The sequence below is a fragment of the Dama dama genome, chromosome 18 (genome assembly GCF_033118175.1).
Source record: "Dama dama isolate Ldn47 chromosome 18, ASM3311817v1, whole genome shotgun sequence".
Classification (NCBI taxonomy): domain Eukaryota; kingdom Metazoa; phylum Chordata; class Mammalia; order Artiodactyla; family Cervidae; genus Dama; species Dama dama.
In genome coordinates, this window is record NC_083698.1 from 100,701,330 (window position 1) to 100,725,599 (window position 24,270).

Sequence of the window (24,270 nt, forward strand, 5' to 3'; positions counted from 1 at the left end):
GGGTCCATGAAGTCACAAAGAGTCAGACACGACTGCATGGCTTAGCAGAGCACACACATTCACGTGCTGAGGAACCTCTGAACTACCCTATAGGAAAAAAGAAATGAGGAGTGAGATGGAGAGGCCAGGATGAAATGGGGCAGATGTGGGAACAGGGGCAGATAAGGGAACATCACCTTTACTCCATACCTGATCCGGCCAAGCCCAGATGCCCCTGTCAAGCAGGAAGCTGTGTACGTTATCAGTGAGGGTGTCCTTGTGCTGGTGACATTGACGTCACAGGCAGACTGCCTGTCTGTCTCTCAACCCAGAGGCCAGAGTCTGGAACAGAGGTCTCCTTCCTGTCCCAGCCCTGCCATGGAGCCCAGGCTTCTTCTCTGCGTGGCCCTGTGTCTCCTGGGAGCAGGTAAGTCCTGGTCAGAAAGAACATCTCTAAAGCTTGTCCCCAGCTCTGTGCCTTTCGTTTAAGGCAACAACATGACCCTCTTCTGCACTCTGTCTCTAAACCTTCCTCCTCCTCCACAGGTCACGTGGGAGCCATGGTCATTCAGAACCCAAGATACCTGGTTACCGGGATGGGAAAACCAGTGAACCTGAGCTGTTCTCAGAATATGAAGCATGATGTCATGTACTGGTACCAACAGAAGCCAAGCCAAGAACCAAAACTGCTGTTGTACTACTATGATAAACAAATCACCAGGGAAAAAACCACCTCTGAGAACTTCCAGTCCAGCCGGCCTAACACCTCTTTCTGTTCTCTTGACATCCGCTCGGCAGGCCTGGGGGACTCAGCTGTGTATCTCTGTGCCAGCAGCAGAGACACAGAGCTGAAGCCTTCCCTCCCCTCTGTTCATAAACCTCTGCTTCCCAGAGCCGAGTCCCCTCTAGACCTGCCTTCCCCCCGGCAACCACAAGAGGAAGTGGTTTAAGGCTGTCATTATCTCCTCTGTAGATAGAAGTTGGATCTAAACCTACAAAAGCCATTAACAGTTATGCCAGGAGTAGAAAAGTGGTTACTCTCACCCGATATTCAGTTGGTGGTAATTTCCCTGGATCACCTCTTCTGTTCTTTCCAGTAGAGTAATAGAACCTTTTTTCTTGGTTGTTTCTTTTAAAGTCCAAGTGGTTGACTCAGAAACATGTTTAAGGACAAACCCAGACAAGAGGTAGCACCATTCCCCTGCATTCTCACCATTAGAGGAAACTGCCCTCCTAAGTGTGTGAATGCAGTCTCACTGTTTTCTTATCAAGTAGGGAAAATTGATGGTGATGGTCTAGTTGCTAAGTCGTGTCTGACTCTTGCAACCCCATGGACTGTAGCCCATCAGACTCCTCTGTCCATGGGATTTCCCTGGCAAGAATACTGGAGTGCATTTCTTTCTCCTCTTCCCAACCTAGGGATCGAACCCAGGTCTCCTGCACTAAGCTGGGTCTCCTGCATTGCAGGCAGATTCTTTACCAACTGAGCCACCAGGGAAGCCAGGGGAAAATTAGAGCTGCTAAAAATTTGTGCCAGATTTGAAGACACGTGAATTGCCTGGAACATGCATTATGCACAGTGCTTCTATCTATTTTTCCTGGTACAAATCCATCTATGAACCATTTAAGTGGCACAAATAGGTCTCATGTCAAAATCGAGAAGCAGCACTGTGGAAGATGTATTAAAATCACTAGAGTTTGCCCTGTCTTTTTAATATTAATAAAAATACCAAACACCACAGTTTGTTTGAAACAAAAGGGATTTCTGCACTCTACTATGAACAGCTTTCTGAAAGCCAGTATGTGTCTTATGTCCTTTACTAGGTTGAAATATTTATGGTGACTGATTAAATAAGTGGATGCATGAGTGAATAAAGTTCATCAGTGCAGAAAGGAATTGGCATCTGCTAGCTGTGAGATGCCTGATTCAGAAGATGAGAATGTTTTAATGCTGTGTCCCTGTTTTAATACTGAAGGACACAGACATTCTTACTATGCAATAATGTATTACATCACTGCATATAGGCACCAATATCACAGGTGTCCAAGTCTTTAATCAAGAGACCAAGAAGTACTGCCCTAGATCCAGTTCTGGTGATGTTAGGTAAAAATCAGAGAAGCTGAAAACTGGCATCTGAGCCACCCACCATCTAACTTCCATGTTCTACTTTCCTCTTCCTTAACCCAGCATGCATTTGCACCACTTTTCTTGTGAGTGATTAAACCCTTTGTCTATTTATTCATCTACCCAGATATCAAATTTTTCTTCTATAAAATGAGATGTTGGGCCTCGATTAATCTAAGGCCGCTCACATTTTATGGCTCCATGGTACAGTCTAGAAAACTGACTCATCTTGAGTGCAACGGCCAAAGAATTCCACCAGGGGGGCAGCAGATGAGAGCCCCCTTTCCTTCCCCAGATATTCCACCTCCTCTTGAATAAAAGGAGGGGAGAAGTGAAAACCACAGGCTCATCTCATTTCAGGCCCAGGTGAAAGGTGGAAAGATGATACGAGCCAACAAAAGAAAATAAAGGAACGAAAGATAAGAAAAAGTGGAGAGGGGAGTGGTACGAACTGTTTCAGAAGCTAAGAGCCTGTAATGAAGGTTATTCATCTCTCAACACTGTCCTCCATACGGACACATTCTAAACTAGGTTGTGTGTATAGTTAAGAAAAGATGCTCCACTCAACTGATGTACAAGATTAGTTCTAGAAACAATATTTTTTTTAGAGAAAATGCCTGTTGAAGAGAAGTGGGAAGGAAGCCAAGGAGGCTGGGGAGGCCATCTGACTGGGAGGCAGATCTGACCTTGTAAGGAGAGAGGGAAGGAAGAAAGGAGGAAGGGGAGAAAAAGAGAGGAAGGAAGCGAGGAAGGAAGAAGCATAGGGCTTTGGCTGCCCTTCTTTAAGTCACAGTAGAGCTCTGAAGCTCTGTGTCATCGTGGCCTGCCACTCACCATGGGGGCAGGGACAGTGGCTCGCTTCTCTTAGAATGACACCCTTCTGCTCTCTGAGTGGGTTCCCGGGGCCGGGGGGTCTTCTTGACTTGCCCCCCCCCCTCCCAGAATGGGACCTCCACCCTATGGGCAAGTCAGAAAGAAGGAGACTGGGGCCTTGTGTTCTTGGCCTGTTATTTCTGGAACAGAGTCCGCCCTTTGAATAGGTGCTGGTGGAAGGAGGGAACACAGACCTCTGGGCTGGACTGCCAGGAACAGAGTTTCTACACCGCAGGTCTGGAGGGGAGGAGCACAGTTGGCAGCTGGCCCCTCCCCAGGAGAAACTCGGGGACCCCTGTGTCCTGGACCACAGCCCCATGAGCTAGAGTTTCTATCACAGAGCAACAGGGCAAGAGTCACGGCTCAGTGCCGCCGACTCACATGGCTTCTCCCAAGATTTAGGAGATTTTCTTGAGTAACTGTTCCTACATTTGCTGTATGCTCTTGGGACAGTTTTCAAAGGCTGCAAATGCTTGTTTCTAAATGTTCAGACATCATGCCATTTTCTTTGGAAATCAGGTGTTCAGAGCTTCCTCACGCTGTCATCCTGGAAGTGCTTCTCACCCCAGAACAACTGTCCACATAAACAGGTGGCCAGGCCCTGGGTTATAATTTGCCAACCCCAGCTTGAGCCTCATTTTGTCCCACGACAAAAGCATGGCCATTCTGGGAGTACTGGTGAATCTTTTCTGTGCTTTCTCTCTGATGTTTGTTAGTTCCGTTCTATAGAGACACAGACTACCCCTGAATCAAAACAAAGGTTTCTGGAGTTTTTTGTGTAGCTTTTCCTCTCTGGTAGTCTTCCTCCTAAATTGTAGTTGCTTTGGTTCCCTCTATCTTCTAACCTCGGTCTCATCACAACATTTACCTTCTCTGTTTTTCCCTTCACATTTGTTACGTGTCTGACTCTTTGTGACCCCATGGACTGCAGCACGCCAGGCCTCCCTGTTCTTCACCAACTCCTGAAGCCTACTCAAACTCATGTCCATCAAGTTGGTGATACCATCCAACCATCTCATCTTCTGTCGTCCCCTTCTCCTCCCACCTTCAATCTTTCCCAGTGTCAGGGTTGGCTTTTTGCATCATCCATCCTCACTGTGTACAGATTTTCCCTCATTCTTTTCTGGTTTCAGAAGAAACAGTCTTGTACTGTCTGTTTTCCAAAGACTGAGTACAGTTGTTTCCTATATTCTATTTTTTCACTTGTACAGAGTAGGATTCTAAATTTAATGGATAGATTTAGGTTCTGGTGATTGCATTTAATAAAATAACAGACAGGAAATGAGAAATCTAATGGGAGATGATGTGAATGAAGCTGAGGGAAGAGATTTCCAGGACCTAGTGGATAGTCTATAGTCAGTGCTGTCAGATGCTTCAAAGAGATCAAGCAGCCAGAGAAAAAAATTAAGTTTGGGAGCTTCCCTGGTAGCTCAGTGGTAAACAATCCACCTGCCAATATAGGAGACATGGGTTCAACCCCTGACGTGGGAAGACCCCACATGATGTGGAGCAACGATGCCCATACACCACAACTATTGAGTCTGTGCTCTAGAGCCCAGGAAATGCAACTACTGAGCACATATGCTGCAATTGCTGAAGCCTGAGCACCCTTGAGCCCATGCTCTGAAGCAAGAGACACCACCGCAATGAGAAGCCCACACATCGCATCAAGAGTAGCCCCCATTCTCTGCAACTAGAGAAAAGCCCACCCAGCAATGAAGACCCAGCACAGCCAAAAATAAATAAATAAAATAATTTCAAAAAATAAGTTTTTGTCCTAGTAAATATGCCATACTAATCTGTAGAGGAATAATTTTATAAGCATAGATAGAGTGGAAATATACCATGAAAAAGCTGAAGATGGCATCTAAAGGAGTGACTCCTTTGTGGCAAAAGCAAACGTCTTTATATACATTTCACTGGGTTCCAGGAAGTGATCACATCACAGAGGAGCCGCTCACAGGGGATGAAAGAACCTCAGAGAAACCCACTTGCCTCTGCCCTTTTCCTGATGCTGCCATGTGCCCCACATTCACCTGCTTCACTGTCCTTTGTCTCCTGGGTGCAGGTGAGTCCCTGTCTTGATCTGGTCAGTGCCCTGCTCTCAGCTTTTCATCCAGGTCATCAGACTCCCTCCAGGGCTAAGTCTCCTACTTCTGTGTGATTTCTTCACAGGTTTCCTTGAGGCAGAAGTCACCCAGACTCCAGGGCACCTGGTTCAAGGGAAAGGACTGGATGTGGAAATGTATTGTGTTCCCGAAAAGGGACATATTTATGTTTTCTGGTATCAACAGATCCTGGCAAAAGAATTCAAGTTCTTGATTTCCTTCCAAAATGATCAAGTCTTGGATGATAAAGAGATGCCCAAGAAGAGATTTTCAGCTGAGTGCCCCTCAAACTCACCTTGTAGTCTGAAGATCCAGGCTACGGAGCCGCAGGACTCAGCTATGTATTTCTGTGCCAGCAGTGACTGCACAGTGAGAAATATTGGCTAAGCTTAATACACAAACTCAACCCAGTCTCAGCTCAGGAAGCAGGTGGTATAATAGGTTGAAAGGAAATAACAGACAAGAACTAGAGCAATCTTAAGCCATATGAAAATTTCTTTCAAGACTAAATGTATTATTGTACATCTTATAAAATCTTAAAACAAGAACACAGGCATTCTTCTGGAATGAAGTCCCAAAACTGTGATATGGTAGATTTGATGACTCCTTTCTTTTTCCAAGTTGTTGGCTTCATTTATTCTCCCTTATTATAAACTGTCTCCTCTATTTCTTAGATTTCATAGTAAGCTGTTGTTCAGTCACTCAATCATGTCTGACTCTTTGCGGAGCGGACTACACTCCATGGGCTGCAGCATGCCAGGCTTCCCTGTCCTCACCATCTCCCGGAGCCTGCTCAAACTCATGACCACTGAGTCAGTGATGCCATCCAACCATCTTGTCCTCTGTCATCCCCTTCTCCTCTTGCCTTCAGTCTTTCCCACATCAGGGTTTTTTCATAGTAAGTAGAAGATTATAGATTCAGATGTCAACTCTCCAGCCACATTAAGGACCAACTTTATCTCATGTTAGATTCCAAATCTAGAAAATAGGGGAAAAGATGATCCTATTTTACTTGAAAACATGCTTTTGGAAAATACATTAGCCAAAGGGGTTGGGCTATTTTGAACAACATGGCAGCTGAGGCTCTGTCACTTTGACTTTATAGATCAAAAATTGCAGAGAGGAATTCTTTAATTAGGAAGCCAGGACACCCAAAAGATGGTCATCACACATGAGCATGAAGAAGAATTAATGCATTTGCTGGACACAGAAAACCTAGGAAAACAGAAAGAACTAGAGAAGGGAGCAGATCTTTAGTTTCTAGAATGATGTCAGCCCAAGTGAAGACTCTGGTTAATATGTTTTTTGAGGCATTAAATCCAGGTAACACAAAAAACACGTTAATTTTAAGTGTGACCATGTCAGACCCCACAGTCACTAATTATTTTCTATGGAGTTGACGGAGGAGACAGATTGATATGTTCTCAGCGAAAAAATACCTGCTGTGCAGAAAACTGAAATCAAGATAATTGAAAAACCCTCAGGTATCTGACCCAAGTTGTAATGAGGGACAATACAATCTACATCAGTGTAAGTGAAGGGAGCTGGGGAGGTCATTGCCATGACATGGAGCAGTTAGAGAATTCAAAATCCCTCTGTTAAAATCTAACAATCCTTTCTTTTTACAATTCTGATTATTTAGCACCATGTAACAAAAGCTTATTTCCTCTTTCTAGTCAATCACATCTGTTCTTATTTTGGTATAAGCTGAACCTATTTTCTTACTCCCAGAAGTCCAAATATAATTCCTTTTTTTTTTCTCCTCAGGCAAAATTTCATTCTGACCCCCTGAAACAGAAACTCAAAGAGAAATGCTCCTTGGTGTCCATTTTTGCTCCTTTCCAAATCTGATCTTACTCTTGATCACCAGCACTTTGTTTTTGTCACAGAAGAGTCACTCCTTTGAGTGCTATCTTCAGCTTTTTAAAGGGGTATTTCCATTCTTATGAAACTGTTAAATATTAGAAACTCCTAAATATTAGAAGTATATATTTTGCTGAAATAAAGACTTATTTTTGTTTCTCTACAGCCTAATCTCTTTGAAGCATTTGACAACACTGACTATATTTTACCCTAGACCCTGGAAATTTCTTTTCCTTCAGCTTCATTCACATCATTTTCAATTAGGTTTCTTGTTTCCTATCTATCTTTTAACACAATTTTCAGAACCTAAATCTGTCCATTAAATATTCCCTTTCCCAGGCTTCCCTGTAGCTCAGACAGTAAAGAATCTGCCTGTAATGTAGGAGACCCAGGTTTGATCCCCAGGTAGGGAAGATCCCCTGGAGAAGAGAATGGCAACCCACTCTAGTATTCTTGCCTGGAGAATTCCATGGACAGAGGGACATGGTGGACTACAGTCCATGGGGTCACAAAGAGTTGGACAGGACTGAGTGACTACTATACTACTTCCCAGGAAATTCTTGTTCTACTTAAATTTTAACATGTAATTTAATGCATTAGGTGTCTTTTTCAGTTAGTTTAGCCTATTAAGAACCTTTGCTTGAAAAAAAAAAAATGTATTGTGATCTGAGACAACTTGCCTCACCTGAGGGACAGAATAAACAGGTAAATTCTAGGACAGCGTCAGAATTTCAGAGGCAACTCTTCTGGGATGGGTTATAGGAATGCATGTAATGCTACCAAGACCCTGGTGGTTTTTGTTCATATTAAAATTTGAGAATATATGTCAAGAGAACTTTATAAGATGGATAGAATCGCAACCCTTGTGTAGAACTCTACCATTCTCCTCTTGATCTTTTTTTTTTTAATTTTCACTCTCTTCTTTTCCTTTTTTGTCTTTCTTCTCTCTTCTTTGTTGTTGTTTTGTTGTTGTTAGAATGATTTCTCTATTTGATACATAACGGGATGCCAGCAAGATAGTTTCCCATGAAAGGAGAGACGTAATTATAGCTAAATAATTTATAATCCTAGATCAGTATTAAAGACAGCCACTCATTTCTGATGAAAATTTTGAAGCACGTGCTTCAGTGTCAAATGAAAAAAATATATTCCACAATTGCCGGCAGAATCACTTCCTAATTCTCCTCCAGGTCTTCGGGGGTCCTGCCTGACCCAGTCTTGTTCCAGGTTGATGTCAGAGGACTCAGTTGGCAAGTAGTGTGATTCCATGACCCAGCTTCTCTGGAGCGATGGGGCCAGGGTTTGGAGGCAGTCTTTGGACTCAGAGACTGAATTAAATCCAACAGAGAAGTCTCATACCTGCTAGTGTTGGAGGGTCTCCTGTGGAGGCGTGGGTTGGCAGAGGCTCACCACAGGGATGGGGTACCGCCAGCAGCAGTCCTGGAAGGTCCCCTTTGGCATAGCCCTCCTGAAGGTCGTCATCAACCCTACCATAGCGTCTGCAGACCCTAGAGCTGGGTGACCCCGGGTCAAACAACCAACAGGGAGGGAGTGCAACCTTATGGTTTTCTTAAACTTCCACTTTCCTAAGAGCTCTCAAGTGGGTTTGGAGCCTGTTCACATTGTCCATGTAACAAAATTAACAAGAGGTCGAACATTTGGACTGAGGGTTCCCCGTCTCCTGCAGAAGGTGCCCCTCAGGCTGTGGGTGTTGTCAATGGTGCCCATGGTCTGCAATCCTCTTTGCTGCTGATGATTCAGAAACCATCCCTGGGAGAGCTCTTCCTACTCTGATCCTGCCATGGACACAAGGCTCCTCTGCTGGGAGACTTGCCTCCTGGGGGAGGGGAGTTCAGAAGTGCATGAGGACCTTTGTAGAGGATGTTTCCTAGAGCTACAAGAGAAGCACTCTCTGTGCTTCCCACAAGACACACAGACCCTGGCGTCAGCCCAATACCACCCACTGATCACAGAGATGGGATGGGGTGAGTCTTAGATCTTTCAGGATTTGAAATAGCTCAACTGGAATTCCATCACATCCACTAGCTTTGTTCGTAGTGATGCTTTCTAAGGCCCACTTGACTTCACACTCCAGGATGTCTGGCTCTAGGTGAGTGATCACACCATTGTGATTACCTGGGTCATGAAGATCTTTTTTGTACAGTTCTTCTGTGTATTCTTGCCACCTTTTCTTAATATCTTCTGCTTCTGTTAGGTCTATACCATTTCTGTCCTTTATCAAGCCCATTTTGCATGAAATGTTCCCTTGGTATCTCTAATTTTCTTGAAGAGATCTCTAGTCTTTCCCATTCTGTTTTTTCCTCTATTTCTTTGCACTGATCACTGAGGAAGGCTTTCTTATCTCTCCTTGCTTTTCTTTGGAACTCTGCATTCAAATGGATCTTTCCTTTTCTCCTTTGCCTTTCGCTTCTCTTCTTTTCACAGCTATTTGTAAGGCCTCCTCAGACAGCCATTTTGCTTTTTTGCATTTCTTTTCCATGGAGATGGTCTTGATCCCTGTCTCCTGTACAATGTCATGAACCCCTGTCCATAGTTCATCAGGCACTCTGTCTATCAGATCTAGTCCCTTAAATCTATTTCTCACTTCACTGTATAATCATAAGGGATTTTATTTAGGTCATACTTGAATGGTCTACTGGTTTTCCCTACTTTCTTCAAGTCTGAATTTGGCAATAAGGAGTTCATGATCTGAGCCACAGTCAGCTCCTGGTTTTGTTTTTGCTGACTGTATAGAACAAAGGTCTGTCTAGTCAAGACTATGGTCTTTCCAGTAGTCATGTAGGGATGTGAGAATTGGATGGTGAAGAAAGCTGAGCACGGAAGAACTGATGCTTTTGAACTGTGGTGTTGGAGAAGACTCTTGAGAGTCTCTTGGACTGCAAGAAGATCCAACCAGTCCATCCTAAAGGAGATCAGTCCTGGGTGTTCATTGGAAGGACTGATGTTGAAGCTGAAACTCCAATACTTTGGCCACCTCATGCGAAGAGTTGACTCTTTGGAAAAGACCCTAATGCTGGGAAGGATTGGGGGCAGGAGGCGAAGGGGATGACAGAGAGTGAGATGGCTGGAGGGCATAACCAACTCGATGGACATGGGTTTGGGTAGACTGCAGGAGTTGGTGATGGACAGGGAGGCTTGGCGTGCTGTGTTTCATGGGGTCGCAGAGTCGGACATGACTGAGCGACTGAACTGAACTGACTGAACTGAGTCTTAGATAGGATCCAATTTCTGATTACATCAGCTCAGTTCAGTTCAGTTCATTTGCTCAGTCAGGTCCAACTCTTTGTGCCCTGTGGACTGCAGCATGCCCTGGCTTCCCTGTCCATCACCAACTCTCGGAGCTTGCTCAAACTCATGTCCATTGAGTTGGTGATGTCATTCAACCATCTCATCCTCTGTCATCCCCTTCGCCTCCTGCCTTCCATCTTTCTCTTCATCAGGTCTTTTCCAGTGAGTCAGGTCTTCACATCAGGTGGCCCAAGTCTTGGAGCTTCAGCCTCAGCATTAGTCCTTCCAGTGACTATTCAGGATTGATTTTTTTTTAGGATGGACTGGTTGGATCTCCTTGCAGTCCAAGGGACTCTCAAGAGTCTTCTCCAACACCACAGTTCCAAAGCATCAATTCTTTGGTGCTCAGCCTTCTTATGGTCCAATTCTCACATCAATACATGACTACTGGAAAAAACATAGCTTTGACTAGGTGGACCTTTGTTGGCAAAGTACTGTCTCTGCTTTTAATATGTGTCTGGGTTGCTCATAGCTTTTCTTCCAAGGAGCAAGTGTCTTTTAATTTCATGGCTGCAGTCACCATCTGCAGTGATTTTGGAGCCCAAGAAAATAAAGTCTGGCTCAGTTTCCATTGTTTCCCCATCTATTTGCCAGGAAGTGATGGGATGGGATGCCATGATCCTTGTTTTTTGAATGTTGAGTTGTCTGGTCATGCATTTGTTGAGAATGTCTGGTCATATATTTCTTTACAAAATGTGAGGCTGGAAAAGGAGTTTCTGTTTCCTTCCATTCCCAAAGCACCGCAGCAGAATCTGGATACCCACAGATGGATTCTCAGCCAAAAGACGTAAGGGCACCCATTCCCCTCTGAAGCTCCAGCCCGCGGATCCTGGGACTCAACTGTGCATCCCTGAGCCGGGCGGCCCTGGTACAGTTTGGCTGAGTCAGTCTCCTCTGGTGCAGGCTCCCTGGCCTCTCTTCTCCCCCTGAGCTCTAGGAAGATGTCTGAAAAGGCCCTTCCTCATCTTTCTGCCTCGGAGGAAAGAAGCAGCTTGATGGCTGTGACTCCAGCTGCTACCGACAGGGAGCCAGACTGTAAATTCTCTCTTAAATTATTCTGATGGATATGCTTTGGGACTTGGGCTTCTGAAATTCCTAAAAATAATGCAGAATTAGGCAGCCTGTGATTAGAATTAGGTTTAGTAGTAAAGACCCCCATCCCAACAGTTTCAAGTACAGAAGTCAGATAGCTGAAGTCAGTATCTCAGAAATGCTAAGAAACTCCTTCTGAGTTTACCTCAAACACAACTCCCCTGCAAAGTCTTTCTCCATCAACATACCCTCCCGAGATGATGACCTCCACATCTATGGAACCATGGACAGTTGACAACTAAGGGTTTATAACAACCTTTTATCACAAGTCTGTCTCCTCCACAGACTGACAGAGCCTTAAAGGAGGTGATTATATAGGAGTAACTGTGAAGGAACAGCAAATACAGTCTTCTTGAGAGGAAGGAAGTCAGATAAACACTAATTAGTGATCCCCACTCAGAGACACTTCCAGGAAACTCAAATCTCAATCCTGTACAGTTCAGGAAAGCATGAAATGATACTCTGTGATTTCAAACCCTCAACTCCTCCTTTCTCTCTCTCACAGTCTCCAGGTCCACAGACACTGAAACTGGAGTTTTAGGAAACCTGCTTCCTAATTCTAATTCTGGGACTTCCCTGGTGGCTCAGTGGGAGGGGATCCATCCCCCGTGCAGGGGCTGCAGGAGACTCGGGTTTGATCCCTAGATCGGGAAGATGCCCTGGAGAAGGAAATGGCAACTCACTCCACTATTCTTGGAGAATAGTGGAAAACCCCTGAAAATCCCATGGACAGAGGAGCTTGGTGGGCCACAGTCCATGGGGTTGCAAAAGAGTTGGACACAACTTAGCAACTAAAACAACAACAATCCCAATTCTGGCTTTTATTTTAAAAAGCTGTAAGATGTTGGCAGATGCCCTTGACTTTCTCAGACTCGGTGTTCTCTTTAAAATTAGAGACTTGCATCATTTACTTGTTCTCCAAGATCTGACATGACTATTATTTTTTGACTCAGGATGTATCTGCATTTTTTCCCCCACACCTGTGACCACAGGGATTGCTGGTGAAAACATGTCACAACCATCTAGAAGTAATTGAGCATAATTGTGCATGTGGATATGACTGATCCAAGAACATCTGCTTGGAAGGGGCACTGTGGAACACCCCTGCTTGCCTCAACGTGGATTCTGACTTGAAATGTGTTCCTATCAAAGAAAAGAGTGTGTATTTTCTGCAATAGCCCCCGCTGCTGCCAGCTGGCACTAAAGGAGTGTGTCAGAAAGTCCACCACCACAGAAATTGTTCAGACCCTCTGGTGTACATGGTAGCCCTGATTCAGACCCGTCATCCTGGCCTCATTATAAAGAGCATCTTTTTCACATACTAAAGGGTTCCGTTTGGGACAACAAATACATGGCCATTGTAGATCAGAAGACAGCTTGCAGCTCCCCTCTGCAAAAAGCAGACCGTTTATTATCTTGGTGAATTGTGTCAAAGAAAATTTTACTCAGATATTTTTTACAAGGATAAGTCAGACTTTATTCAGTGAAACCACAGCAATGGGGTTTTGTGGTAGGGGAGAGAAATTGGGCACAACTCAAATAAACAAAGAAAAATTTACTTTATAGTCAAGGAGTAGGGAGGCAGAGGGGTTCAGTAGACAGAATTACTAAGAGGAAACTTCAGGAATAAGGGAAGATACTGGCTAAACTGAGCTACCTGGGTTGTTGCTGAAGGCAGGTCAGGATGGTCAGACTTCACCTTGGGGGGTTGGGGGTATAGGAATTAGGTTAGATACCAAGGGTATCAGATACTGAGGGTGGGTATTCTGGCTAACTGACTTATGAGGGTTTTTGCTAAAATTGGGCTCTTGAGGACTGCCCAAGAACAGGGCCTAGTTCAAGAAGAGAAGGGATTCTTAATGTAGAGAATGGACAGAATTTTAACACAGTTGTTGTAAGAAATGAAGGAGAATGATAAGGTGAAGAGGTGAAGAGACAAAGATGACTCTCAGATTTTAATAGTTACAGGATGTTCAACAAATCCAGGAATCACAGATAAAAGAGAACATTGAGTGAATAAATTCAGTTTGGATCGCTTTTGAAATTGTGGTACGTTTGAGGTGTCCACATGGATATCCTTACAACCGTCCCCTGCCAAGAACCCCTCTCTTTTTCCTTTTTCTATGGCCAGTGACCTCACCCATTGCTGCCCCATATTTCAAGGCTAACACACATACACATGCATACACATGTACATACATACACGTCTGCTAAGACATCCATTTAAGGCACACCTCAGCTCTTCTTTCCCCACCTTCCCCAGCAGAGGGCAGTATCAGATTTTAAAAGCAGTCATCTATTTTAATTTTGTTTTATTACTATCCTCTCTTATCTAAATCTTGTGCATAACAGGAATACTATTCCGGTGAAGTAAAAGCAAATCCATATTTCCATTTTTACTATTAAGAGGTATAGAGTAACAAACCAGAGTTTCTCTGAGGCCTTATACATCAAAATGATAAAACATCTAGGAAAAAATTTAACTAATAAAATGAAAGCTGTTGACTGAAAAGGACAAAACATCACTTGAAAGAAATTAAGGAAGGTCTCAATAAATGGAAACCTATACCAGGATCATGGATTGGAAGAGTTAATATTGTTGAGAAGGAAAAACTGAATTCCAAAATTCCAGCTACCTTTCTTGGCCCAAAAATTGATAGTTCAGTTCAGTTCAGTCACTCAGTCATGTCTGACTCTTTGTGACCCCGCGGACTGCATCACGCCAGGCCTCCCTGTCCATCACCAACTCCCAGAGTTTAATCAAACTCATGCCCATTGAGTTGGTGATGCCATCCAATCATCTCATCCTCTGTCATCCCCTTCTCCTCCTGCCTTCCATCTTTCCCAGCATCAGGGTCTTTTCAAATGAGTCAGTTCTTCACATAATGTGGCCAAAGTATTGGAGCTTCAGCTTCAGCATCAGTTCTTCCAATGAATATTCAGGACTGGTTTCCTTTAGGATAGACTGATTGGATCTCCTTGCAGTCCAAGGAACTCTCAAGAGTCTTCTCCAAGACCACAGTTCAAAAGCATCAATTCTTCAGTGCTCAGCTTTCTTTATAGTCCAATTCTCACATCCATACATGACTACTGGAAAAACCAAAGCTTGGACAAGATGGATCTTGGTTGGCAAAGTAATGTCTCTGCTTTTTAATAGGCTCTCTAGAAATTGACAGACTGGTGCTAAAATTTACATGGAAATTTAAGGTACTAAAATTAGTCAAAACAGTTCGCGAAAAGAAAATTTTCAGATGACTCACATGTCCCCATTTCAAAACTTGCTGCACAACTACAGAAATCAAGTCAGTATTGTGCTGGAAACAGGATAACCACATAAATCAATATAATTTTTATTAATAATAAAATTACTAAAGTCAATATATTAATTAATAAAATTAATGGCATTAATATAATTATATTAATATAATAGAATTGAGAGTCATCTCAAATGAATCAATATATTTATTTGGAATTGACTTTAGATAAGAGTGCAAAGGCCATTAAACTAGGAAACAATATTCTTCCAAATGAACGGTGCTAGGAAAACTAGATATCCATGTACAAAAGAATACAGTTACATCCCTTCCTCATACCATATACAAAAATTCACTCAAATGTATCAAAGAGCTAAGTCTAAGATCTGAGATTATTCTTAGAAGAAAAGAAAGGTATAAATCTTCATGATGATGGAATAGGCAATGATTTACCTATCACACCAAAAGCACAGAGGCAGCTAAGAAAAACTAAGTAGGCTGGAATTCTTTGAACTAAAAAAAAAAAGTTTGCTTCAAAGAGCACTTTCAAGAGAGGTAAAGATAACCTCCAAAATGAGAAAACATTTATTAATCATATATATGATATATATTTTTAAAAAGCTTATATATATGTATTTTAAAGAAGCTTACAACTCAATAATAAAAAAGACAAATAATCCAACTTTAAAGTGATCAAAAGATCTAAATACACATCTCCAAAGAAGATATGTAAGTGGCCAATAAATGTAGCAAATAGTCAGCATAATTAATCATTAAAGAAATGAAATTAAAATCACAGTAAGATGCCATTTCACATCCACTCTGCTATAATGAAAAAGACAGACAGCAACTAATTTGGGGACAGCTGGGGAGGAATTTGGGAGGCTCATGCATTGCTGGTGGGAATGGAAAATGGTACAGCCACTGTGCAAAATGTATGGGCAGTTCTTCGAAAGTTAAAGTGCAATTACCATATAGCCTAGCAATTTCAATCGAAAGCGTGTGTCCACACAAAAATCTTTCACGTGGGTGTTCAGGCAGCATTATCTGTAATAGCCAAAAAAGTGAAAAGATAACTCATTTCCCCACTGCCTTAGCAGCCTGAAGATTCCTGGATCTGACAGCATCCTGAATGAGTCCCTTCAAGCTAGACGTGTGTGTTCAGTGATGGGCAATTTTGTCAATAGCATTAGTGAACAATTTGGAGAAATGACTGAGCAGATTCTAAGTGGTGATGGCAGCTAAGTTCTGACTGAAGTGTATAATTGGGTAAACCTATGAATACCTCCCACAATAAGAGAGACCCTTTGAAGAAGGCATTAGGATCCTGCTATTATAAAAGGAGACCTTGAGCCATGGTTATTTGGACACTAAAAGTTACTATGATCTTATTTATTATTTGGGCCTAAAGCATCCTAGATGTACAAGTTACATTTCCTCCAGGGAGCCTGTAAGTTCTAAAAGGGAGGGATTGCATCTCATTCCTCTTTTCCTCTTCTTTCATATAATTATCTACTGTCACAGGGTAGGAAAGAAGGACAAAGAATGGAAGGAAGGAAGCTCCCTCACACACAGGTATTCCACTTGTGATTAAAGAGAATAATGCAAATAAATAGAAATGAGACAAAAGTTTGAGAGGGAGAGTTTATGGTTTCTCTAGTGACTGTTCTTTTTATTACTTACATCAGAAAATCAAGTAGGGTAACAACAGAGGAGAAAATAAGGCTCCCATAAACTAAGGCTCCCTCAAGATACTTGAAGCTTTGCTTAGCTGAGGTGGAGGAAAGAAAGAAACTGAGTCAAATCATTTTCTGTCTCTATTGTTTTTTGGCAGAAATTCTGGTCTCTACTTCCCTGCCTCTCAACAAGCGTACCTAAATATCACATGTGGTCACTGCCTCTACTCGGTAATGGAAAATGGAAAGATGATACAAGCCAATGAAAGAAAATACAGGAATTAAAAAGTGTGCAGAAGTGGCACAAACTGTTTCAGAAGCTAAGGACCAATAATGAAGTTACTCATCTCTCAACACTGTGTCCATACTGAAATATTCTAAGCCAGGTTGTGTGCATAATTCAGGGGAAAAAAAGACTAATCTTGTACCTCAGCACAAGATTAATTCTGGAGACAATAGGATGCACTGGAAATGGTGACCTCACAGGAAGACCCGCCTCAAAGAAGCCAGCTTTGAGCTCTAGCTCCCCTAGATGATGCAATAAATACTGTTCCTGGTCCTGCCTGCAGGCTCCCCTTCATGCCCAACGCTTCCATGGGCACCAGGCTACTCAGCTGAGGGGTCATCTGGCTCTTGGTAGCAGCGAGTTCTGAGCTAACGGATCAGCATCACTGGACTTGATCTGTGGGTCAATAGCTGCGTCTCAAATATGCCCTGGACCTCCATGTTGCCCAGAGATGTTCTAAAAGGTGTTGGCATTCATACCAAAGCAAATAATTGCATTTTGGAGTAAAAAGCAAAATTCCTGTGAACTTTTATTTTATTTTTTTCCCTGTGAACTTTTAAATGAAGGTAGGAGACTGCAAACATTTTTGAGCTCCCCTTGCATTGCTTCATTGGAAGGCACTCACGTCCTCTTTCATTTAAGCTGTCTCATACGGTCCCTTTAGCTCTGAGGTCCCATGAATCTTGGCACCACCAGGAACCCAAGACACCTTGTCAGGGGTGAAGAACAGGAGGTAACACTGAGATGCAGCCCAGTAAAAGGACACAGTTAAGTTTACTATCAGCAGCTCTTGGAGGAAGATCTGAAATTCATGACTTACCCTGAGGAAGCAAAAAATCATAGATGAGTCAGGAATGCCAATGGAGTACTTTTCTGCTGAATTACCCAAAAAGCGACCTGGTGTCTCGAAGACACAGTTGCTGGAGCTTTTGAAGACTCTTCATTGTGTTTCTGTGCCAGTTCCTAATCCACATCAACGCAGTCATGTCCTTCCACTGCACAAACATCCTCCAGGTCTCATCCCAGAAACAGACGTGGGCTGGGGAAGCCGACATATCTGATTAGTGAAATTGGCTACAAAGCCTTCCAAAGGATGAAGATGGAAATAGGAGAGGACTGGAACATGCCAACTGAGGCTCAGGGACGAAGACTCTGTTACCCCAAAACAGGAACATATTTAGAACAACATCATTTGTCATGGAAATATTCATTGCCTGATGCTTCTCTTTACTTCATACTCTATTTTGAGTTCTCTACCACATGCTTTAAATATAGGATTTTATTTAATCACCAAGACAAGCGAAGGCACTATTTTCTTCATTTTCAACATAGGAAAACACAGTTTCAGGAGTTCACTTTTTCTTTCTCAAGCTCAGAAAAGTGAGAGGTGGGCTGTGGAGAAACAGAGAGAGAAAACACAGGTCTGTTTGGCCGAAAGGGTTGTGCTCTTTATACCAACCTATGCTGCCTCTTATTCTTTCTGGAACGTTCCCTGCCTAGTGCCTGTGCAGGTAGGTATGGATGCCAGGATTAGAAATTCTTCAAATGTCTACGGGACATCCCAGAGATTGTGGGAATAGAGTTGGATAAATTGGTCTGGAATTTAAGAGATGGGTCTGATCCTGAAATATTATTCATTAGAAACACATCACCTCAAATTTTCATCTCAGTGAACTTTTTTTTTAATTCTCATCACACAAAAAAATGTTGGACACCTACAGAACACCATTTTGTTATCATTTTCTTTGATGAAACAATTGCAGAAAATCAAAAAGCAGATGAACCAACAAAGACCTACTATACAACACAGGGAACTCTGCTCAGGGCTATGTGGCAGCCTGGATGGGAGGGGACTTTGGGGGAGCATGGATACAAGTATATGTATGGCTGAGTCCCTTTGAAAACATCAAACATGGTTAGTCAGCTATATTCCATTGCAAAATAAAAAGTTAAAAAAAAAAAAAAAACTCTCCATTCTTGTGTGACCAGAGCATCTACTGTGCTCTCATAGAGATCAAACATTCGTTACTGCAAGGAGGAAGGTGAAAACCTGTGGGCCAATCACAGTGAGGCTCTGGCCTGGAAATGTGGGGTGCCGCCCACTAGGGCCAGACGAAATGCAGAGTTTGGGGGAGGGAGGCACAAGGGAGGTGCAAGTGATTCAGATCTCTGTCCTCAGTTGCCTCATCGGCCAGATTAGGGAGCCCCTCTTGAATATCTACAGGATCCTGTCCAACTCTCCTTTCTGGCCTTCTGATAGGTTCTGCACATTCAACCAGGGGGAGCCCCATAGCTAAGTTTCTTTCCTCATCTGTCTGTGCCGGGAGCTACGAGGAGACTCCCTTCCCACTACGGGCAACCAAGTGATCCGCTGCGTGTCCCTTTGTCTCTTTGGAGTAGGTGAGTCCCGGGTTCAGAGAGCAGATTCCTCTTCTAAAGACGCTGAGCTCCAGAGCTAAGCCTTTCCCTCACGGCAGCAGCATTGGCTGCCCTCTCGGGCCATGTTTCCTGACCGCTCCCTTTACTCCATAGGCACTGTGGCTGGTGGAGTCACTCAGACCCCTAAATACCTGCTCAGAAAGGAAGGCGGAGCTGTGACCCTGGAATGTGAACAGGATTTTGATTACGACTCAATGTACTGGTACCGACAGGACCCAGGTCTAGGACTGAGGCTGATCTTCTTCTCACAATTTGTAAGCGTTGTTCAGAAAGAAGACATAGCTAAAGACTACAATGCCTCTCGCGAAAAGAAGCCTTTCTTTCCTCTTACTGTGACGTCGGCACAGAAGACCCAGACGGCTCTGTATCTCTGTGCTGCTAGTAGAGACACAGTGAATCAAAGCCACCTCCTCTCTGCACACAAATGAGTCCCGCTTCCCCACCAGGTGACAGGGCTTTTCTGTGTTCAGTACTCTGGGCAGTCAGCTTCTTCCTCCTGAACCAGGCACCCAAAGCAGCTGCTGCAGCAACACACGTTGTGGAATGGCACAATCATATTTCAGCAATCCACCAGGGTGATTCTTAAAAATCACACCTATCTACATTAGGGGGCTTCCCAGATGCCGCAGCAGTAAAGAATCTGCCTGCCAATGCAGGAAATGCAAAAGATGTGGGTTCGATCCCTGGGTGAGGAAGGTCCCCTAAAGAAGGAAATAGCAATCCACGCCAGTATTCTTGCCTGGACAATCCCATGGACAGAAGCGCCTGGCGGGCTACAGTCCATGGGGTCACAAAGAGCCAGATACGACTTAGTGACTAAAACAACTACTGAAAGGATACAGATTTCCTCCTTCCAGTGAAAGAATTTATGACAAAAAAAGCAGATGGGCTTCACTTGATTTTAAAACATTCACTGTAAAACTATCGAGCTCTTTATTATTTCAGGGTGGTCCTAGTACTAAAAAGAACTCTTTAACTGTGAAATTTCATAATGGCCCCCATTCCCATGGCCAAGTTGTAAGAAAGTGACTGTATGAAAGTCAAAAAAGTTAAAGTATCACTCAATGTTTTCTTAGTGTTAAGAAGCCATTGCATCAATCACCTTGGAAGAACAATTTCTAGAAAAATACAATCAAATAACTATAATATTTCTTGGACACCATACACATAGTTTCTGAATTTAAAAATATACTAGAAGAAATAATGAGTAAATTAGACACATCAGAAAACCAGTTTAATTGTATAAAAATTTAAATAAAAGTCCAGAATTCTGAGGAAATAGAAAGGGAGGTGTGAGCAAAACCTATTGTCATGGCAGCTCTATTCATGGTGACCTCAAACTGGAAAACACCCAAATGACTGTCAACAATATGGTGAACAAACAGCTACGCTTAGTAATAGAATAAAATCTAGCAGAAAAGCAAATGTTATTTGTGAAATCATGGATGGATCTCATAAATATATGGATCTCTTCTTGAAAAAGAAGCCAGAGCACAGACTGTACAAAGTTAAGATAGCAGTTACATTCTGAGGGCATTTTTAATTTACTTGTAGAAAAGTATGAAGGAGGCTTCTGGGTCCTATATCTTGATCTGGGTCGTAGTTATATAGATGTACTCATTTGTGAAATTTCACTATGCTGTACACTCAAGATTTGTGTAGTCTATTATATACGGATTTTATATCTTATTTTAAAAGCTTAGAAAAACAACAGTAACAATAACCGCCTCAAAATGTAGTGACTTTAACATATATTATCTCTCATGGTTCTGTGGGCTGAGTGGGCCTGGCTGGGCAGTTCCCATCTGAGGACATCATGCGGTCATGGTCAGATAGTCCCTAAGGCGAGAGACGCCTGAGGCTCCGGTCAGTCGCCTGCACATCCAAGGCAGCGTCTTTCCGCACATGGCTGATCCCTGCCCCGGGGTGCCTGGGACAGCTGTGGACCAGCCTAGCATGTCTCTCTTTCTATCCTCAGCCCCTCAATGTGGCTAGGTGGGTTTCCTTGCAGAATGGTGGCCTCGGGGTAGTGAAAATGATTATCTCGTGGCTGGCTTCCCCTAGAGTGAGCATTCAAGAGACCCTGGAGGGATCTACAAGGCTACTTATGACCCAGCTTCAAAAATCTTAGCATCACTTATACCACATTCAGACTATAATAAAGAGATGTGTGTTTATATAATACATAGATATGTTTAGTATTCAGTCCATTATATGAGGGGACTGGCATAAGATGCTCATGAAATAAATACCTCATTGAGAAGATGAGGAAGTGTTCTTTTTCAGTGTGAAGAAGCACTGAGCCTCTAGCCTAGTAGTCCTTATGTTCATCTATGGTTCTAGTGATTAACAAGCATGAGTTGTCTTGATTACTTTGAGGGTACATTACAGAAGTAAAGAACTAACAATAATGTCATTTACCACACAAACATAGCCATTTCCTTACATAAGGCTAAGAAACTAATATCTTTTCAATGATCTAGGTCTCGGTTTCTGGTCTATAAAATTGAGAGTTGGGTTAGAACGTCTCTGAGGTTCCTTCCAGCAATGTTTGAATGGTTCTTTTATGGAAAGGGGCTTCCCTGGTGGCTCAGACAGTAAAGAATCTGCCTGCAATGCAGGAGACCCAGGTTCACTCCCTGGGTCAGGAAGATCCCCTGGAGAAGGGCATGACTATCCACTCTAGTATTCTTGCCTGGAGAATCCTATAGACAGAGGAGCCTGATGGGCTACAGTTTGTGAGGTCACAAAGAATTGGACATGACTGAGCAACTTTCATTTTCACTTGATAGAAAGAGGGGTGGATCCTGCATCAGTGGCAATGATGACCACCAGAGGGCAGATTAGAGCATCCTTAGAATTATGCAGACAGCCCTCCTTCTAGGGGTGGAGAAAGAAAGGGCAAGGTCATATCTTTCTTCAGAGAGTTGTGGTGTGAGGCCAGTTCCTGAAGATGCTGGTGCTTCTGCTGCTTCTGGGACCCAGTACGAGCCTTATTAGCTAAGTAGCTTGGTCAAGTGTGTGTGTGTGTGTGTGTGTGTGTGTGTGTGTGTGTGTGTGTGTGTGTTGGCATGAGTGAAGTGATAGCCAGGGATTGTGGACTTTTATACTTTTTGAAACTTTTTTGGCTGCTTGGTTTGTGGGCTCTTAGTTCCCCCACCAGCCATTAAACCTGGTTGCTGGCAGTGAGAACACTGAATCCTAACCACTGGGCCACCAGGGGATTCCTTAAGTTTGTGGATTTTTCTACACTGAACAAAATGGGAGGGGACATCCACCCTCTTGGGAGGTGTAGAGGGCAAAGTGAGGAGCCACCAGTCAGGAGAGATGGGGGATGATAAGCCTGAGAATTAGGACAGGGTGATTTCACAAAACAAGCAGGATTCCCTTGGAGCCGGGAGAAAGGTGAGCGAGTGAGCAGGGCTGTGGTTTTCTGCCTGTGGTCTTGTCTTCCTGTCCTGCTGGGCTCTCATCTCCTTGACCTCTGTCTCCGCAGGCTCTGGCCTTGGCGCTCTCGTCTCTCAGCAGCCCCGCAGAGCTGTCAGGAAGAGTGGCGACTCTGTGACCATCCAGTGCCGTGCAGTGGACTTCCAAGCCACAGCTGTGTTCTGGTACCGTCAGCTCCCGAAACAAGGCCTCGTGCTGATGGCAACTTCTAATGTGGGCACTGATGCCACATACGAACAAGGTTATAACAAAGACAAGCTTCCCATCAGTCAGCCAAACCTAACATTTTCATCTCTGAAGGTGACAAGTGTGGATCCTGCCGACAGCAGCCTCTACTTCTGTGGTGCTAGAGACACAGCGCTGGGTGGAGATCAGAGACCCAGACAAGAATCTTGGTAGCATCCCCCTTCCCCATCCCACTGAACCATGCGGCCCTGTGGAGGGAGGTGTGGAGAGAGAAAAGCCACAGCCTCACTGACTGAGTCATCTGTGGCTGTGTGTGTAGACAGAGAAAGAGAAAATGTCTGAGTACAGAGTGGGGAGAAGGTATGGTGTTTGAGAACTAGCCATATGGGAATGGGGCTAGGCCTATAAATGGCCAACCAACCTGGAAATTTCCCTGGGCTGAAAATTATAAAATCTAGATTTTTTTTTCCTGATTCTCCCATATGCTAATCATATGTTCGCAGATAAACTGACACATAATCTTATAGGTAGATCCCAAAATGCTTCTATAAACACTGAGTACTTTTATAATGGGTTTCCCTCGTGGCTCAGACAATAAGGAATCCATCTGCATTGCAGGAGATGGGAGTTCAATTGATCCCTGGGTTGAGAAGTTCCCCTGGAGAAGGGAATAGCAACCCACTTCAGTATTCTTGCCTGGAGAATTCCATGGACAGAGGAACCTGTCAGCCTATAGTCCTTGGGATCACAAAGTGTCAGATATGACTGAGTGACTAACACTTTTATAATAAGCGCTAGAGTTTTTTTCCTCCAAGAAAATTCAGCACTCTTGTCACCATCCTAGACTCTCAAGACAAATGGAATCATTAGCCAGCCAAGTAGAGATGTTCACTCATGAAAGAATTCAGGGATGTGCTATATACAGTATTGAGGTTGATAAAAGAACAGAATAGGACTGGACGGGGCAGCCCTCTACACCCAAGTACAGAGCATGCCCAGAACCTTCACAAAGGGACCAGAGGGAAGAGAAGACAGAGAAGATAAATAAGAAAGACTTCAGACAACAAGACTTGTCTGCAAAACTAGAAAGTTCTGTTGGAAGTCACAAGATAGTAAGTGAAGCACTGAGTGTAAACCCCTAGAAAAATCCTTTTCTAGGAAAAAAAAAATATCACACATTGACCATAAATCTTATATAGCCCAGTAAAAATAAGCAAAATATATTAACATACACTCTGGAGAAGAAACATCTGTAATCAATAAACATTGATTTACTTGTGATCAAGAAACATGGAGCAAGACGCAATTATATGTAAGTTGATATCCATTTGGTTAGCAAAATATAAAATGCTTAGAAAAATATAGAGTGTTAGAGAGAGTCTTGCAAATTGTGGTGCTGGAGGAAACTCTTGAGAGTCTCTTGGATTGCAAGGAGATCCAACCAGTCAATCCTAAAGGAATTCAGTCCTGAATATTCACTGGAAGGACTGATGCTGAAGCTGAAGCTCCAATACTTTGACCACCGGGGCTGAAGAGCTGACTCTTTGGAAAGACGCTGATGCTGGGAACGATTGAGAGCAAGAGGAGAAGGGAGCAACAGAAGATGAAATGGTTGGATGGCATCACCTACTCA

At 43.4% G+C, this 24,270-nt stretch overlaps 2 gene segments (V, D, J or C); both read left to right on the plus strand.

The window, feature by feature from the left end:
* Positions 1-203: 203 nt before the first annotated feature.
* On the plus strand, positions 204-929 carry LOC133073079 (T cell receptor beta variable 3-1-like). The segment is given in 2 exon segments: positions 204-406; positions 526-929. Coding segments are annotated over 2 exon segments (453 nt in total).
* Positions 930-21,896: 20,967 nt separating this feature from the next.
* LOC133072574 (T cell receptor beta variable 20-1-like) lies at positions 21,897-22,885 on the plus strand. The segment is given in 2 exon segments: positions 21,897-21,988; positions 22,501-22,885. Coding segments are annotated over 2 exon segments (381 nt in total).
* The last annotated feature ends 1,385 nt before the right edge of the window (positions 22,886-24,270 follow it).